At 42.0% G+C, this 20,262-nt stretch overlaps 1 protein-coding gene across 1 annotated transcript; it reads right to left on the reverse strand.

Annotated features, from left to right (window-relative positions):
- Window positions 1–15,457: 15,457 nt before the first annotated feature.
- On the reverse strand, window positions 15,458–16,802 carry LOC144798710 (leukotriene B4 receptor 1-like). Its single transcript, XM_078669718.1, has one exon. It carries the CDS (start codon window positions 16,757–16,759, stop codon window positions 15,749–15,751), a length of 1,011 nt encoding a protein of 336 aa, XP_078525844.1. The 5' UTR covers window positions 16,760–16,802; the 3' UTR covers window positions 15,458–15,748.
- Window positions 16,803–20,262: the final 3,460 nt, after the last annotated feature.

The raw sequence follows: 20,262 nt of genomic DNA on the forward strand, positions 1-20,262 counted from the left end.
CAGCGGCTGTTGCTTTCCACCATGGCCTTTGAGAAAAAACAAGATTCCCTGGCTTTGTGTTAAATCACTCACTTCACTCTACTCCCCTGCACTCTACAACATTCTACTCCACACTATGCCACTGTACTCCACTCTACGACATGTATCTCCACTGTATAACATGCCACTCCAAGACACACCACTCCACTGTACGACACCCCACTCCACTCTACGACACTCCAGTCCACTCTACGACATGCCACTCCACTGTATGACATTCCACTACCCTGGACGCAACTCAACTATATGCCTCTCTAAGACACTATTGGCCAGATGTACAACGGTTTTTGCAGACGGGCTTGCAAACCCGATTTCGCATGCTAAAACCTATAGGGGTATGTGCCATTCCAAAATAGTGAGTCGCAATTTATTTGCGACTCGCTATTTTGGAATTGCAAGTCGCTATTAGGAACGGGCGTTCCCTTCCTAATATCGAGCGCAACCCCATGTACAAATGTTTTGCGGTCGCAAAACACTCGCAAATTACCACCCCCTTCAAGAGGGTGGTAATGGAGTCGCAAAAGGGAAGGGGTCCCCAAGGAACCCCTTCCCCTTTGCAAATGCAGGGGGAAATATTTTTTAAGGGCAGTGAGTGGTCCCAGGGACCACTGCCTGCCCTTAAAAAATTCAACGATAACGTTTCATTTTTTTCATTTTTAAATGCATCCTGTCTTCCTTTAAAGGAAACGGGCTACTTTTTTTTTTAAGAACTGCTTGCTTTATTTAAAAGCAGTCCCAGACATGGTGGTCTGCTGAGCCCAGTAGGCCACCATACCTAGGAGGGCCTGTCATTCCCAATGGGGTAGCAAATTGCGAGAGGCTCATTAATATTCATGAGCCTCTCAATTTGCAATCCCATTGGGGATCGCTAACAGTGTGAAAAACACTGTTGTACATTGGAAATAGTGTGCTCCCTCCCTGTTTCCTACATTGGAAATAGCGCCTAGCAAATTGTGAGACGCAAAAAACTCGCAATTTGCAAGGCGCTATTTCCACGGTCGCACATCTGGCCCTGTATGTTATGCCACTCTATAGCACACCACACTACTCCACTCTATGGCACTCTACTTTACTTTGTGCCCCTCTACTCTACGACACACTGCTCTATGCACCTCTACAACACTGTCCTCCACTCTACGACATTCCATTCAACTCCTTCTATGCCACTTTACTCCACTGTACCCTGACAGTACTCCATTCTATGCCACTCCACTCTAACACGCTCTGCAACACGCCACACCACGAGATGCCACTCCATGCCCCTCCCCTCTGCTCCACTCTACTCTACTTCACTCTACACTATTGTATGCCACTCTACGCCATTCTATTCTACGCCACATACTCCACCTCACATTGCTCTGCCGCACTTAACTCTACCCCACTTTACGCTTCCCCACTTCATTGTACCCCACTCCATTGTACTCCACTTCACTGTACGACACTCTACATCACTGTATGCCCCTCTACTCTACCCCACTTCACTCTACTCTTTGCCACTCCACTCTAGCCCACTCCAAGCTACTCTACTCCACTGTAGGCCACTCCAAGTTACTCTACTCCACTCCACTTTATCACACTCTACTCCATTATACTCCACTCTACATCACTGTATGCTACAGAACTTTACGCCACTCTCCTCTATGCCACTTCAGTCTGCACCACTGCACTCTACTCCACTGCACTCTATTCAGCACCACTCTGCTCTATGCCACTGTACTCTACTCTGCACTACTCTGTTCTATGCCACTACACTATATGCCACTGCACTGTATGTGACTACACGCTACTCTGCACCAGTCCATGCCATCGCACTTTACGCCACTCGGCTCTATGCCACTGTACTCCATGCTTGTCTACTCTACCCCACTTCACTCTACCTCACTTCATTCCACCCCACGTCAGTCTACGCCACTCAAGTATATGCCACTCAATGCTATGCCACTCCATGCCACTCTACTCCACTGAACTCTAGTGCACTTTACACCACTCTACACCCCTGTTTCTCACTGTACTCCACTCTATGTTATTCCACACCACTCTACTCAGCACTTCTGCATTGCACAACACTCTACTCCACACAACTCTACTGTATGCCACTACACTCTATGCAACTGTACTCTGCACCACTGCGCTGTTCACCACTGGACTCTATGCCACTGCACTCTACAGCACTCTACACTAGTCTGTGCCACTCTACTCCAATGCACTATACGCCACTCTACTCTACTCCAATGCACTCTACTCTATGCTACTGCACTCTATGCCACTATACTCTACTGTGCACCACTCTTCTGTATGCCACTCTACTCTACACCACTCTACTCTGCCCCCCTTGACTGTACCCCACTTAATTCAACCCCACTTCTGTCTACATCACTCTACTATATGCCACTCAATTCTATGCCACTCTACTCCACTCAACTCTAGTCCACTCTACACCACTCCACATCACTGTATTTGACTGTACTGTACAGCACTCTACTCTATTCCGCACCACTCTACTCTACACTTCTGCATTGCACAACACTCTACTCTACACAACTCTACTGTATGCCACTGCACTCTATGCAACTGCACTATACACTACTGCACTTTGTGCAACTCTACTCTGCACCACTTTACTCTATGCCACTACACTCTATCCTACTGAACTCTACGCCATTGCACTCTAGTTTATGTCACTGTGATCTCGGATCCCGAGATCCCCATATCCGAGACTATCTATCCCCTCTAGTACCGCCTCGCACCATAGCCCGTCCAGGCAGACGCGTAGAGCCCCCAACAACAGCGTCCCTGACGACAGGCATCCCGCCCCTCTCTCCTGTGCAGGAACCAATCAGAGGTGCCGAAGGACCGGAAGGGATACACCGTGACCCCGGAAGTCCCGCCTTTCCACCGACTGTCGGATACAGAAAAGCCGGAAGAGAAGACACGAGCGGGGTCGAAGGATTGTGGCAGGAGATTTCGGCTGGACCGGTGACGGACGGAGAAGACGGGAACGGAGAACGCGAGGAGTGGTCCGAAGAGTGGTGGAGTCCCTCGGAGGTGGCTGGAGAGCGGCCGTAACTCGGAGGAGAGTTACGGCGGAGCGCGTGAGTACCAGTTACTCCCTTGAGCACGCTAGGTGCCCGTGTATATAGTTAGAAACCCCTCCCAGTGTAAATTGTTCCCGCTATCCTAGGCACGTCACAAGTAAGCACTAAGCAGGTTGTAAATACGCACTTCACACTGTATAAAGAGCACCCCTCTCCCCACATCCCTGAGCACTTCCATTCCTTTCCTTTCCTTGATCCATACCCGTACCGCCCTCACTTCCCCTTCGTATCCACACACTCCCGGGTTAACGGTGAAGGTACCGGATCTCGAGTCCAAGCACAGCTAACGGCTCCCTCTTTTCTCTTGTTTGCCCTCCGAGGTATTCTCCGACCACAACGAGGCAGCTACACCAAAGACCCAGCCTTTCCTTGGACCCTCATCCCGCCCAGACAAGAAAGAAGAAGACGTACACCTCTTCCCGGGATTTGGACCGGACTCTCCTACTGTCCCCGAAAAACCTTGTACAAACAAACCCCAATAAACCGCTATCGCCCACTATATCCGGCCTCCTCGCCTGCTTTACCAGTCCGCTGACCGCCCACGATCACAGTCACTACACTCTATTCCACTCTAATCTATGTACTCTACAAGGCACCACTCTAGTTTATGCCACTGCACTCTATGCACTCTACTCTATTGCACTTGACGCCACTCTACTCTATGCTGCTCCAAGCCACTCTACTGCACCCTACTGTGCACCTCACTACTCTAGACCACTCCACAGCACTATACACTCCACACCACTCTACACACCCTCCACAAGAAATTATCCATAAAGTACTATTGTACTATTCAAATGCAGAAAAATAATTTATATATATGAAAGAATAAATACCAAAATAAACAATATTATATGGTTAGATATCAATGTTTCCAACTAGAAAACACTGACATTCAATAAAAAATAAAAGTATAAAATAACTTACAGTTGGGAAAAATAATTTTCTTATTTCTATAACAACAAAAACACATTACCTGCACAAACTGGTGATTTGGCCTGTAGTTACTGACAGATCACATGTGTGCCTAGTTTCAAGGAGAAAACAGCATTCTTTACAGTAGTACTACTGTTTCAGTGTTTGGACGGAAATACCCTCTGCATGCTATATGGCCTTTTCCCTTGCCCTCAGTGCCGAAATGCACATATATCTGCTATCCTGAATGTATGTTGGCCTTGGAGTGATGCTAATCTAAGCATGTGTGCGGAGGCCTAGGCTTGTCAATATCACAACAGGTCCTGAATCTGCCCTTTGACCTGAAGGTGCACACCAAGCATGGCGTCAGTACTGAAAGTGGACCTCTGTCATAGGTAGAATGCATAGAATGCTGCTGGTGGCATACTGTGGTTAAGAAATACTAGTAATGTAGCCAGAGCTTTTTATCTGGGTCCCTTTTTGAGGTCGTTGGACCACATGAGTAGAGTTCAGCTCCTATGTGTGTACGTAAACCTGGCACCAGACGTCAATACAAGGGCCTGTGTGTGTAGTGAGTGTAGCTATGGATGGTGAATGAGTGAGCGAGGGCGATGGTGCCCTGTGGGATCCACTATGGATCCCCTTGGCCAGGCCTTGCACAAGATGGAGGGTGACGAGTGTGTTCCCAGACAGTGGTAGTGTATTGTTTAGATTCCTGCAGCTTGAGGAAGGAGACCGAGACAGGAAGTGGAAGGAATGGAGACAAGGCTACCTTTGAAAATCTTTGAATCTTTTGGTTAGAACGGAAGTGCTGGTAAGTCTTCTTGAACATTGCCTTTTGGTGGATAGTAGGCTGAAGCGAGGGCCTGCAGAGTCTGTAATGAAAGGTGAATAAGTCACCAGGGGAGGCTTGCCCTTTTGTTTTGCCCTGATAAACTCCTTCAGTATGGTGGATGACAGGCAGGTGCAGATACCGCACACCTCTTCATACCTGTGTTGTTTGTGCTCCAGGATGGAGACAGCCCTGTGCTGCCGGCTGTGAGAAGCCTCACTCTGCACAAAGGCTATGCCTGGAACAGAGCCTAGAAAGGGCTCAGGGAGAAGAGGCCATGTTATGTAAGGCATCAACATTACTCCACTGCCCTGGCAGAGCAGTTGAATGGCAGGGGCATATGATTTTGGGGACATATATATAACATAAAATTAGAGATGGGTAAAAAGTGAATTACGGCAATGTTTTTCACTTCCGGGTTCTGAGTGACATCATAGACAAACAACCACACTTCTCTCTTGTTGTCTATTTGAAGGTACTCAGAACCCCTTGGTGAAAAACATCCCCATAATTCACTGTGCTCTATATTTCACTATAATTCTTTATATAATCTTCATGTTTGTCTGTGCCTTACTCGAGCAATGTATACTAGCCAGTCCTGGATTACCAAATAGGAAAAGTAGGCACTGGCCTATAGGCCTCTTTCCGTTTTGGGGCCTTGTGACAACGGAACAAAATAATATTAAAATCATCTTTTTACATTTTTTTATTGAAGTCCAAAATTACAATACATTAAAACCCATACATCCATAAAAGGAATTTACCTTTAGGCATACTATTAAATTTACAATAATTAATACATAGCACAGAAAGCACTGAGGAGTCAAGAACAAATGCAAAAAACAGACAGACAAAAATACTTTGAGCTTTTTACAACATGCATAAGACAGTGACCACTCCCAATCTTAATTGAACTATGTGGCCCAAATGTTTTCAAATTTCCAGAGACCCCCCACATGTAATGCATAAGTGCGTTCACTTCTTTTAACCACTTTCATCTTATGGGCCCACTCATGGACAGAGGGAATCAGATCAGTACGCCACCTTTGCAACAAACGTGATCTGGCTACTGCCATTGCAATGTATAAAAATGTAACAAGTTTATCAGGAAGGGGAAGATCTGGATCAGAACCTATAATTATTAACAAATCATTCACTTCTAATTGAATACTACATTCAGTTCCCAAGTGAAAAAATATATCCTCCCAGAACCTCTGAATCCTAGGACATTGCAGCATAATATGTGACCAGTTAGCTGTAGGATGATTGATACAGCTAAAACAGTGCGCCGATTGATTGGTATACATATTTGAGAGGGAGAGAGGGGCTCGGTAAAGTTGCCATTTACTAAAAAAACAACATCCTTCGCCAATTCGCACCTCTTAACATATTGAAAATAGGTTTATTAATAGCCGACCACATACTAGCGGAAATGTCTAATTCTTCATCATTCATCCATTTTTTAATTGCCCTCTGGCCAAGTAAAATGTAAATGTCGGAATTTGTAAAGCGCACAGCTACCTCCACCAGAGGTGTCCCGGCGCTGTCCATATACCGCTTAGGAACCCTTCCTGGCTTTCCTGGGAAATGTCCACTCCTGGGCACCCCCCAGGTGCAGCCAGGCATCCCAGCGCTTTTGGGGCCGTTGTGGAGACTAAGCAAGCTATTGCCCAGAGTTGCAGCGTGGGACCCATGATCAGAACAGGCACTGAGGCGAGAATATCCAGTCAGGGGAATTAATGAGCCGGAGACCCGCCGAGGCGGGAATCGAACCCTGGTCCCTGGCCAGAGCTCTGCATCAAGGTCTGCCTGCTCTAACCATTGAGCCACACTTCTCCACTCAAGTAATATGATCTTGAAAGAAAATAACAATACAGCTATCTTAAAATTGTTTTCAAAAGATTGAAAAAAATGGAATCAACTCAAAGAAACAAAAACTTTTCATTAAAGACTCTATAGAGAAAATACAGTATTAATGTATTGCACCCAGTAACAAGTTTATTTATTTATTTATTTAATTTATATGGCGCGTTATAACCACAGGGGTCTCTAAGCGCTGTGTGTCCAGATTTACGTGATAGGATGTTACATTCACTTGAAACCAATTGCACGCCTAAGATCTGCCCCATGCTTGTCTAAATAGTACAGTTTTTAATTTTTTCCTGAAGGAGAGTAGGTTACTTTCCTTCCTGAGTTCTGGGTCCAGTTTGTTCCAAAAAACTGGGAGCGTGTTGGAAAACGCACGACCCCCCACCGTGGTCAATTTGAAGCGGGATTGGGACAGGAGAGTGGCGTCCGATGAGCGCAGGGTCCTACCCGGTGTGTAGGGGGATAGTCGTGATTTCAGATAATTTGGTGCTTTGCCATACCGAGCCTTGTGAGCGATGCACAGCCCCTTGAAGACAATTCTCTGGCGAATTGGGAGCCAGTGCAGCTCCTGCATCAGGGGAGAGGCATGAGCGGTCCTGGGTTTTTTAAAAATCAGCCTGGCAGCATCATTCATCACTCCCTGTAGTTTGTCCAGCAGCCGCTGTGGCAATCCTAAGTACAGGGAGTTCCCGTAGTCCAGCCTTGCCAAAATTGTGGCTGAAACCACATGTCTCAGAGTGGAAAATGAGAGAAGGGCCGAGATCTTCCTTAGTTGTCTTAAAAGGCCTATGCAAGTGCCTACTACAGTGGTGATTTGTTTTTCCATGGACAATTTATTGTCCACGTGTAAGCCTAAGCTTTTAACCGCAACTGCCGGTTTTGGTGGTGCGCCCAGTTCTTTAGGCCAGAATTTCTCGCTCCAAGGGTTGCCCAAGATGGAAATGGGCAACACTTCTGTCTTGTCTGGATTAACTTTCAAAGAGTTCTCGGACATCCAGTTTACTGTGATTTTCAATATGTCCTGTAGCCTAGTGACGGCTCCCGGACCATCATCCAACCGGATGATTATCTGGGTGTCATCGGCATAGTTATACACTAGGCAGTCCATCCTATTCAGGAGGGCAATCAGTGGCTGTAGGTAGATGTTGAAGAGTAGGGGTGACAAGGCAGAGCCCTGTGGAACCCCACAGGTGATCAGGGCCAAGGTGGAAAATAGGTCACCCAACTGCACTCGTTGTGTCCTACCCTGCAGAAATGATGTAAGCCATGCATGTGCTGTACCCATGATGCCTAAGGATCTCAACCGCGACAGAAGCTGTTTGTGACACACGGTATCAAACGCCGCGGAGAGATCCAATAGTATCAGGGCGCTCGGTGTTTTAACATCAGCCCGCGTTCTTAGCTCATCTAGAATAGATAGCATAACTAGTTCCGTGCTATGATTAGCACGGAACCCTGCCTGGTTGGTCTCCAGCAGGTTGTTGTTCTCTAGATGGTCCGATAGTAGAGCTAACACATGCTGCTCAGCCACTTTAGCCAGGAAAGGCAACTGAGAGATGGGCCGGAAATTTTTCAGACATTTTATGTCTGAAATTTTTATGTTTAAAGTACATAAACCAGAGACATCAGATTCACATAACAGTTTGTCTCTTAAAAGCTCATCTTTTGCCAACTGTCGGATTGTAAAAATAAAAAACATCCGGTGCATTGGGTATTAAGAGATAATTTGTTGGTGGAGGGCAAATTTCAACTGCCTAGAGGCCTCCACATGGTTTAATCCAGCACTGATACCAGCCTTCAGAATGCTTTCGGACACGCTCATTGTAACCACGACTACTCATTTGTGTTTCCTCTCTCTCAGTTCTTTGTAACAACTTCTTTTGCAGTTTTATTTAGCACAAGGGCATTGGAGCGTTTTACATGAGCACCAGATTCTATAGCAGTCTTTTTTTTGTTTAATGTGTGGACAAATGTGAACTGTAAATAGAAGCCCTTCATTTGTTAGACTGAAACTCAATACTCCACTCAATCTGGTTACTTAGATTAGGAAAACACATATAAATGATGTATGTATTAAAAAGGGTCTCTCTAGGTAAGCCCCTACGACCAGATTCATCAAAGTAAAATTGGCTCGCAAAGGGCCAGATTCTGAGAATCCGGCCCTTTGCGAGCGCTATTTTTGCATTTGGGATTCATCATCCCAAATGCAAAAATCGCAATTACAGAATTCGCTAAATTGCGAAGAATCGCATTTAAGGAATCTCAATTAGAGATTCCTTAAATGCTATTCATGAACCTTTTTAAAATTGCGAATTCGCAATATGGGGCCGCTATTTACCGCGAAGTGTAACTTCGTGGTGAATAGCGAAAACTTTAAAAAATGCACTTTAGTGCATTTTTCTAAGTTGTATGTTACACACACACATGTCCTTTGGACATGTGTGTGTGCAACACCTGTGTACATTTGCATTTCAGGGGTGCTACAGGGTGTCCTTGAAATCGCTTCCTTGAGGCCCATAGGAATGAATGGGGAAGCCATTCCTTATTTGCGATTAGCAATAAGGAAGCAGTAGAAATCGTAAAATGAATTGCGATTTCTACATGCATCCCGTTTTGCGAGTCTTTAATAGCGATTCCTTAATAATCGCTATTAAGGACTCGCAAAAGAGGACAATGATGAATCTGGGGGCTAGTCTATTATTAAGCGTCTAGAATAGTGATTAAAAAGAATTGTAGCGCCCAGAAGCGTGCCTCTTGCATATTGGATCAATGCTATTCATGATCAAAAAACTGCAGTATTCAGCACACTGATATGGTTGGTGTGCGCTTGAGAATGGGTGCTCACAGGCACAACAGCAGTTCATCGTGGCACTGTTACCATGCCAGTGCCTCTGAATGTGGGAGAAAGGCCCACATGAGGATAGGAACAGCCTCATTGAGAGACATCTTAAGGATTTGGGGGCCCTGGGCCAAACACATTTTGGGGGCCTCTTTTCAGAACAGCATTCAATTCATGATCCAGTTTCAGCTCTTTCATGCACTCTTTGGCCAGGCCACTGACAGATCACAGGTACACTCGTTCAAATTCTAAATGTGTTTACATCTAATATTCAGGGACCACATGTGCTTTCAATTTTGTAGTACAACAGTGGCTCACTAACATTACTACAAATATTCTCTGTGACACCTCCCAATTCTCATATGTGGGGTCCTGTTTTGATCTAAAAAAACTTTTTTTAATGGATGTTGCATGAATAAAAAAAAGCATTTATCTGCAAAATGCCTGTAATAGACGCACACTTCACCCACATTAAAAATAAACGAATGGAAAAACTGTATTTAAAACAATATGTTTAGGAATTATTTAAGGTCATCAGGGCAACACTCTCTGCAGAACAGAGCTGTCTCTGTCAGGGGCCCCCTGAAAGTCTAGGCCCTGGGCCAGAGCCGACTTTGCCCATGCCTTAAAACATCTCTGCCTCATTCTCCATCCGTTCTTGTGGTGCACGTCATAGTTTCCTCCGAGGGCAGAGCTGTGGAGTAGCCTTCACAGGTACCTTCAGTGTGCCCTCTACCACACTTTCAGAATATGTGTAACCATGCCTTTTGCATGCACTCGTGGGGGACAGGGGATAATACCCCACACAGAGAGAACAGCCGGTGACTTCACTTTTCTACCCATGTGGGTGGATTCTTCAGAGCTCACGCACTCACACCCTCCTTCCAAACGGTGTAGTCGAAGTTGCTAAAAGTGTGCAGTTCAAAGCCGTATTCGTGTTGCTTAAGCTCTCTGCTCGAGCCTTTCCTTCTCAGGCCACAAGCCTTTGGAGCAGCCTTCCCACCACTCTCTGGGCTGCCGATAAATATTTGTTTTTCAGAAAAATCGTTAAAACCTTCATACTTTATAATCGAGTTTCTTCCATGTTCTGCTTTTGCTTAAGTTGTAGTTTTTACTTATGGCGACATGACTCCCAGCAAGACAGCAGTGCCCTCAATATGTTTATTGAATATCAACAATAATAATTCTGCATGGTATACCTACTATCGTACTCTCGGTAGGCAGGTATTTGTGTGAGTGTATATATATATATATATATATCTATATATATATATACATATATATATATATATATATATATATATATATATATATATATATATATATATATATATATATATATATATATATATATATATATATATATAGATATATATATATATGAGGCAGAAAACGTCTTGGCAGCAGTTTCAGCAAAAGACGAGACGAACCCAATGATGGTGCAATATTATTTATTGTAGCCCAAACACCACACCGACCATTACGCGTTTCAGCCCGCGAAGGGCATTGATCACATGACAAGCGCTGAGCAGGTGAGGTGCCCCTTTTAAAGTGCTAGCGTGCTAGTGATTATGCAGAGACATAGAAGACAGACTCATGTCGCTTCCTCCATATTGTTACACGCCCCCCATATATACGGGCACAACTTAAGATGCAAGTGCAAATCCACCAGAATAACTGTAAAATACAATTAGTACAAATTTGACTAATAAAACATATCCTAATAATAGGGCAGTTCAATTGCTATATAAATATAACACAGTGGAATACGGGGATGACAGAAGGTAAAAACATGTAAAAACATGTGAATAACATCTGAAGACAGGTAAAAACAAGTAAAACATATATATATATATATATATACACCCATATATATAAATATATATAAAAATATAAATATATATATATATATATACACACACATTTACATTTACATGTATATTTATATTTAAATTAATTTTTATTAGGGGGGTTTCAGCATAATTTCCAATTTCCAATGACACTCTTCTGGGCAGTTGCAGCAGAATTCTATGGATTACCTGTATATGGAGTGTTTATTAAACCCTGATAACAAGGATAAATATTTACAGAGTAATATGATGCATTACAGTAGATAAAGTGTATAGTATTGTGTGTATATATATATGAATTGTTTTCTAATCAGTATAGATAATTGTATATATATGTGTATATATTTTTGTACATATTATTCTGTGTGCTATTTCCAGCTTAAAACATTAGATGTATAGAGATATTTTTCAGGAAAACATAGTTCACTGAAAGCCCAATTATTAATTGAATATTTATTCGATGTATAATTCTTGTGAGACCAGGCATTTATGCCGTAATATATCTTGATGTACCATGTCGTGCATATTGACCACTTTATGATTTACATTAAGTATTCTTTCTATGTTCATTATGTGACCACGTGATTCACGAGTGGGGTGGAGCATCACTTCAATTGAAAATATAAATTGTCAGCTGACCGGGTGTACGGTGTGTGAACAAGAGCACTTGTTGCTCGAAACGCGTCGCCCGTTGAGAGGTTGCCAATAAATCTACCTTGCCGACAGCCTGGGGTCCGTGTCTTCATTTCGCTGTGTATTCGGAGGCGGTGAAGATTGCTGGTATATATATATATATATATATATATATATATATATATATATATATATATATATATATATATATATATATATATATATATTACCTACTGGCGATAGCCAGTAGGTATATATAGTTAGGATTGTTTTCCATAGGGAAATTGCAACATTCTATTGGGAATAACTTTGGCGCCGGTTGAGGAATCTTCCTGAGCTTTTCCTTAACTTTGCCTCGCGGCGCTCCGGTCCTTCCCTGAAAGTTTGGGGGGGATCCGTCAAGCGGGGGCCGAGATAAAAGGGGGGTCCCAAAACATGTTTTCCCCATGTTAATTTCTATAGGGCGGTTGGACTCACTTTTAGCCCGAACGGCTGAATGGTTTTCCATCAAACTTGGCAAAATTGTAGGGACTGGTAGCCCGATGTGCCTTTGCTATGTCTCAAGATATATGCTCCAGTGGTTTTTACGAAAATTAACTTTGAAAAAATATATATTGGGCTACATTGAGCTATATATATGTTAGAGCCCAAATGTAGCCCAATGTAGCCCAATGTAGCCCAAAGATGGCCACCAGAGACAAAAAAAAACAAATGTAGCCCAAATATCAGCCAGATGTAGCCCAACTATGTCCCAGAGTGTTCTAAAGAACAACTAGAGCGCTAACAGTCTTACTTATGACAAAAGTATGGCACACCTAAATTCACTGAAAAAAACATAGGTTTCAGGCCTTATATAGTTAGGAATTAGCATTTAAAAAACCTTTGAAATTCACTGAAAAAACCATAGGTTTCAGGCCTTATATAGTTAGGAATTAGCATTTTAAAAAAAACTTTGAAATTCACTGAAAAAAACATAGGTTTCAGGAGTTATATAGTTAGGAATTAGCTTTTAAAAAACCTTTGAAATTCACTCAAAAAACTATGTTTTAGTGGTGTTATAGTTAGCTGGACATTTTACCCATACAAAACCACTGAAATTGCTCCTATATAGTTAGTTGTACTAACTATATTTCGCGCACCCGCAATCCACTGCTGATGATGTCACATATTAGATCATTCATGACATGGTCAGTGACATCACTGATGACATCTCAAATGACATCACTGATGACATCACTGATGACATCATCCATGTGACAATCACATACACCTTTTCATACACTATTACAATTTTTCATCACTCTTTGTAAAATACAGAGTATCATATTTAAATCCATTGTCACAGCAATACAAGTATCTAAAAATCCACTCAGTGGTTCATAGATGTATACACACATCTAATCACTTACCTATGGATTCACTCATACATGCTGTCAATGAACAATAGAACACTATCAAAAATACTTATACATCTATATCGACATTAAACAACAGCACGCATCCTATTCACATATGAAGTCATCCTACTCACTTATGCAAACAATGGATCATACTTACATATTTACTTAGCAAAACACTTATACAAACACCACTTCTTCTATTCATTTAGACAGTAAGTCATACTTAGTGAATTATAAAATCATTATTACAAGTATACAGTTATCCATACAGTCACTCACACAATCATTGTGTCTTATGTATACTAATTTATATACACCAACTGACACATACACTGCCTTTTATTTTTCTAGTTTGTTGGACATGTACCATTGAGAAATATATTTGCTCATCACCACACCCATAAAGAGATTCACTCACCCAAACAACTGTTAGAACATGTAGTTTTAACTTCATATATCTACTGAATCAACTATTCACACATCTTTGGACAGTCACACCCCCCCACCGAACCACACACACTTTCACACTCCCATACAAATACTCAGTTAACTAAGCAATAACTAATATAGACTTTCACATAGCTAGTAACCAACTGTAGAATCAGTTTACACAACAACTGACAAAGTGATACAGATATTCACACAGATTAGGCACTATCAACTATATTTAGTGAGACATTATAAATTGGTCAAGTAAACAGTCAATTACACTGCTACTAAATCCTCCATCCAAATATTTATTTATATATATCCACTTATTCTTCAATGCAAATTGCTATATATATAATGCATATTAAAATAACGAAGCAAACCACATTCACTGGATGATGTCATCAGTGATGTCATCAGTGATGTCATTTGAGATGTCATCAGTGATGTCACTGACCATGTCATGAATGATCTAATATGTGACATCATCAGCAGTGGATTGCGGGTGCGCGAAATATAGTTAGTACAACTAACTATATAGGAGCAATTTCAGTGGTTTTGTATGAGTAAAATGTCCAGCTAACTATAACACCACTAAAATGTATAGTTTTTTGAGTGAATTTTAAAGGTTTTTTAAAAGCTAATTCCTAACTATATAACTCCTGAAACCTATGGTTTTTTCAGTGAATTTCAAAGGGTTTTTTTTAAATGCTAATTCCTAACTATATAAGGCCTGAAACCTATGTTTTTTTTCAGTGAATATATATATAGATAGATATAGATATATATATATATATATATATATATATATATATGAGGCAGAAAACGTCTTGGCAGCAGTTTCAGCAAAAGACGAGACAAACCCAATGATGGTGCAATATTATTTATTGTAGCCCAAACACCGCACCGACCATTACGCGTTTCAGCCCGCGAAGGGCCTTGATCACATGACAAGCGCTGAGCAGGTGAGGTACCCCTTTTAAAGTGCTAGCATGCTAGTGATTATGCAGAGACATAGAAGACAGACTCATGTCGCTTCCTCCATATTGTTACACGCCCCCCATATATACGGGCACAACTTAAGATGCAAGTGCAAATCCACCAGAATAACTGTAAAATACAATTAGTACAAATTTGACTAATAAAACATATCCTAATAATAGGGCAGTTCAATTGCTATATAAATATAACACGGTGGAATACGGGGATGACAGAAGGTAAAAACATGTGAATGACATCTGAAGACAGGTAAAAACAAGTAAAACATATATATATATATACCCATATATATAAATATATATATATATATAAATATATATATATATATATATATATATATATATATATATATATATATATATATATATATATATACACACATTTACATTTACATGTATATTTCTATTTAAATAAAATTTTATTAGGGGGGTTTCAGCATAATTTCCAATTTCCAATGACACTCTTCTGGGCAGTTGCAGCAGAATTCTATGGATTACCCGTATATGGAGTGTGAGCTCCTCTCTGAATCAGTCAGACTCCTGGGCAAGCTTGCACTGCTGAGAGGAACTCCAGTCCCCAGATCCAACACATTGATGTCATTTACGAGCAGTCAGTGATCTCTAAAAGCCTGCATAAGTGTTAAAAGACATTCTGCTTCTTGTGTGTATTCAATGACAAACTGCACATGCATACTGTCAGGACTCACCTTATACATTTGACCAGTCTCCCCTCTTGCGAAATATGTATCATCAGGGGACCCTACAAAAATTCTTATCTTTAAACCATTTTTACAGAAATTCTAACATTAAGGAGCAATGTGATCAGAAAACTCACAGGATAATGAAACGCTACACGTCCTGTAGGTGTACATCTGTAGCAACAGATGAGATATGCGATTCTTTTGTATTTTTTTCCACAATCTCCTCGTCCATTTGCCCAAAGAGTTTGGCAAAGTTGGTCCCTCTCAGACCTCCTTGAAAACTGCGAGCGGCGAATGCATAGAGAACTGGGTTCAAGCAGCTGCTTAGGAAGGCGAGAGCGCCAGAGATGTTTTCCCCGGTCTTCACAGTGTGCTCCAAAGCCCTGGCTGTCTCTGGGCTCGAGGACCTCAGGAGTATTGCAGAAACGATCAACACGTTCACCATGTGATATGGGAACCAGCAGACAAAGAATGCAATAATCATGCTGACGATCAGTTTGCCAGGTTTGCTCTTCCCCTTGAATTTAAGGCGCCTGAGTCTTCTCAGTATCAAGGTGTAGCATACTATCAGCGTCAAGAAGGGGATCACGAAAGAAATTAGAAGCTGGACCAGTAGATTGGTTATTTTCTGCGTGTCCGAAGCGTACACCCAGGTGTTGCACGCCAGAGTCCCGTTGATCTCTACAGTTGAGCGGAACAGAAAGACGGGCGAGGAAAACCCTATAGCAATGACCCAGATGGCCAACACTACTCCAAACATGGTGTTCCTCCGTTGCCATCCTCTAGCAGTGAACGGATAGACCACAACCGTGAAGCGCTGGATGCTCATCAGCGTGAGTAAGAACACGCTGGCGTACATAGTGCAGTAGATGGCGTAGGTGAGGAGCTTGCAGGCAAAGAGCCCATAGAGCCATTCACTTGCAAGGGAGTGGATCCAGAGTGGCAGCGTTATCAAAACCACAAGGTCAGCTATCGCCAGGTTCAGGATGAGCACCAGGGTGAGAGTGCGCTCCTTTATCTTCCAGAGTATGGTCCAAATGACAAAGGCATTCCCTGGCACCCCAACAAGGAAACAGGCTCCAAGGAACAGGCTGGGGACCAGAACATGCTCAACCCAAAGGCCACTGGACACGCTTGGATTATTCCCAGCATCTTCCATGGTCTTCTCAGGGAGATCTGTGGACACTGATGCTTCAGAGTGGTTGCCAGCACAGAGCTCCTCACCAAAGGGAAATGCAGGTCGAACTGAGGAAGGAGCTGTGGGTGACTTGCATTAATGCTCATCGAAACGAGGAAGCACACACGTCATTGGCAATAGGCTTTCAACAATGTATTAGATATATCTACAGAATGCTTTTTGAAACAGTGAAAATGATCAAAACCTCATGGAGGAACAATCAGAGTAGAAGAGGCTAACCAGATATAGAAGAAAAGAAGCAGAGAAATAAGAAGTCCAATATATGAAAAAAGTGTAGGTTCCCTATTTATTTTACAATTCAAATACTGCTGAACCTGGCTTTCTTCATTTGCCTGATGTGTTAACACTCTGTAACCACAAAGCAGGAAGTGTGGTCCAGACTGTGCTGGAGGCAGAGGTGTAAGACCAGGTTTGTTAAGGGTTCTGCTGAACACACGCTGGCCTTTCGTGCAGAAAAACCCATAAATCAGTCTTTTTTTAAAATATATAAAATATCTAAATAATGCAATTAGTGATAAGCACACAAACCTTGAACGACACAAGATCTAAGAAAGATGATTCAATATCAGGCATGTTCTCAAAGACATAAATTATTTTTTTTTAAACTCAGGGTACCCTGTGAGAAAAAATAAATTAACGATGAGATGACACGAAGCTTCTTCAGGTAAGGTTTATTATATTCACCTCAGCCACCAGCGTTGGCACAGCAACTGCCAACACCAGAATTCTCCCTCTCGACAGAACCCTCTGTCAGATTTCTGACACCGACCTCATTGGAGATGAGGCTCCATGCCACAGAGCACCTAATTGTTCAAATCATCATCTAACTGTACGGAAGATGTTATTTTTCAGTATGAAAGTCTTCACACACCAGCCTGGTGGCATGCTTTATCGGTCCCGGAGGTGTGGGCTACAAACCTGGAAAAACAGGGGAGCTCTTGGAGTGTTCAATGATGGGAGTGCTATGATCGAGGCGCTGTGTGGGTGTTGGAAAGAAGAGAAGGTGGAAGGATGCCCGGTTTTTAGTGTGACAGAAGTACAGGAAAACAGTAAAAATACATGTCAGGTGGAATGTGATCGCTTTATTCCTGTTCCCTGAAGAGAATGGTTAAAAACCAGGTGAGTAATTCAACCCTATGATATGATTGACATGTTTCAGCCACTTAAATTGCTCCTATTCTGGGTGCTCAAGGGCTTTCTTCAGGACAATCAAATAGGTAACGCTGCTCTGTTTAGAAGGTGCCTCAATGGGTTGAGTATATGAAAATTGGTTAGTAGTTGACACTTCAATCCTTAGAGATGCTATTGTTTCCTATCATTCTGTTCACACACTGGAGAAACTGTGTAGAAAAATGAGAGAGTTTAGATTCAATAATTTTCACAATTCGCATTGAAATACTACCTCTGTGATAGTGACATGCAGCTGGTAGCACACAACGTGTGTGTACATCATACAATGAGATATTGCTTAACCACAGATAATGTTAGAGAGTATCTTGCCCAAATTGGTCTTCTCAAAACTTATAATCCAGGAATAACAGTGCAAATGCCAACTGTGATGCATAAAGGTAAATAGGTGATATGTTTATGTGATGCAAAGGTGTGAACCTCTACTGAATATGCAGTACAGTTATAACAACATAGTGTATGATGCTGCAGTATCCACTCAAACGTGTATCAATGTCATGTAACGGGTAAACGTTATATTTATGTAAGGAGGAACACCCCTATCACAAATATGGTGAAGATTTTCAGTCAACTCATATGGTGGACCATGAGGGCTATCTTGATGTAACATGTATGAAAAGACATTTCAGGATATTGTTGTTATGGAACCCAAAGCACCATCTATCATGCCATCTAACAGGAACTGAAAAACAGTCCTAATGTGTATGGAGGTATGATAGGCTTACCTCCAGATAGTGAGATCTCTTCTGTGTAGACTGGCCCCATCAAGTCAGGATAACAGGTGAGCCGGGACGCCCCTTTGCTGGGGCAGCTGCGCGCTATAGAGATTGTTTTAACATAACATAACATAACATTTCTTAGGTTGTTGTTCATATTACCATCTAATGCTTAACATCTGCTGGAGCAGATTTATCCGGCTCCGGCTTCTCCTTCTATTTTGAACTTTTGGACTGTAGTAGACTGATTGAGACAAAAATGAGTTAACATTCAATTGAACAGATTAACATTCCCGTAACCAATTTTGCTACACAGGGAAGACCAGGAAATTCAGTGTTTCTTAAGGACACTCTGATTCTCTTCACTAAACATGAATACGCTTTAAAATCATCAAGCTAAAAGTCTAGGTAGGGTTTAGAACAATTGAAATCATCTACTCTCAGCTATAACTTAGGGTAGGGACAGTTCTAGGCATAGGTGTCTAAAAAGGTTCAGGAAATGTAGAAATGTGTCAGCTTTGAGGACACTCCTGCAGAAGTATTCCAAAGAAGGGAATATGTGGCAGCATAAAACCACACTCAAGAAAGAATAACGGAAGCAGACAGCTCTGTACCTCTCAAAGTTAAAAATAATCTGTCAGGACAGTGAACTGTGCGAACACCAGAATATAGGGAAAGCATGAGATTCAGATGGTGTTATAGCGATCATATCTTCCTTATCCAATGATAAAACATTGTTCAGGTGCTTCGGAACATAGATCCCAATTCCCGGCATCTCGGCTAGGACAGTCGTTCTCAGCCTCATCTTTCCACTCCTGGTCCGTGCTGAATAGGAGGCTTTCTTGTAACATGTTAGATCGTCATGTTCTTGCCAATATTTCTTTCTCAGCCTTGCTATAACGAATACATTGTCCTCCTGACTTCTATTAATGAAGCCTCGACAAGACACCTGCAAGAAAAAGTTATTACACTCATGTTATACTTTCAATAAATGCAATATAACTCAGAATATGCAAATATAAAAGTGAATGAGAACTACATGCTATATATTATTTATGAAAACATTAGAGCACATGTATATGAATACATCTCTAGTTTCTATAGGGAATGTGTTTCTGTTGTGAGGATGGTTGTAATAGAAACTACATGTTACATTTCACATTATTAGTGTTAAGGCACACTGTGTACATATTGTCGAGTACATGTAAATAATGCACTTCTGTGAGGTGTAAGGAAGGATCCAAAATTACGCTGCTTCACATGCATGAACAGCATCAGCACTCAACCGAAATACCGGTGGTAAAGTGATGTTAGGAAATGTAGTTGTTTCAGTTGCCCTCATCAGTGTTTGCTCCAAAAGTATCTAAAGAGCGCCAATGGTTATTTATTGTTGGGGATATAACAATGTTTGTTATACCCTAAGAGCAATGTCATGAAGCCACCTCAATCAATCGGGATTTACAGAGCACTGCTAATCACCAGCGAGGGTACCCAGGTGCTTAGAGCACGCTGCTCGGGTGAACTCAGTTGAACAACCAGGTCTTGAGTCCCCTTCTGAAT

The sequence above is a fragment of the Lissotriton helveticus genome, chromosome 12, assembly GCF_964261635.1.
Source record: "Lissotriton helveticus chromosome 12, aLisHel1.1, whole genome shotgun sequence".
In the NCBI taxonomy this organism is placed as follows: domain Eukaryota; kingdom Metazoa; phylum Chordata; class Amphibia; order Caudata; family Salamandridae; genus Lissotriton; species Lissotriton helveticus.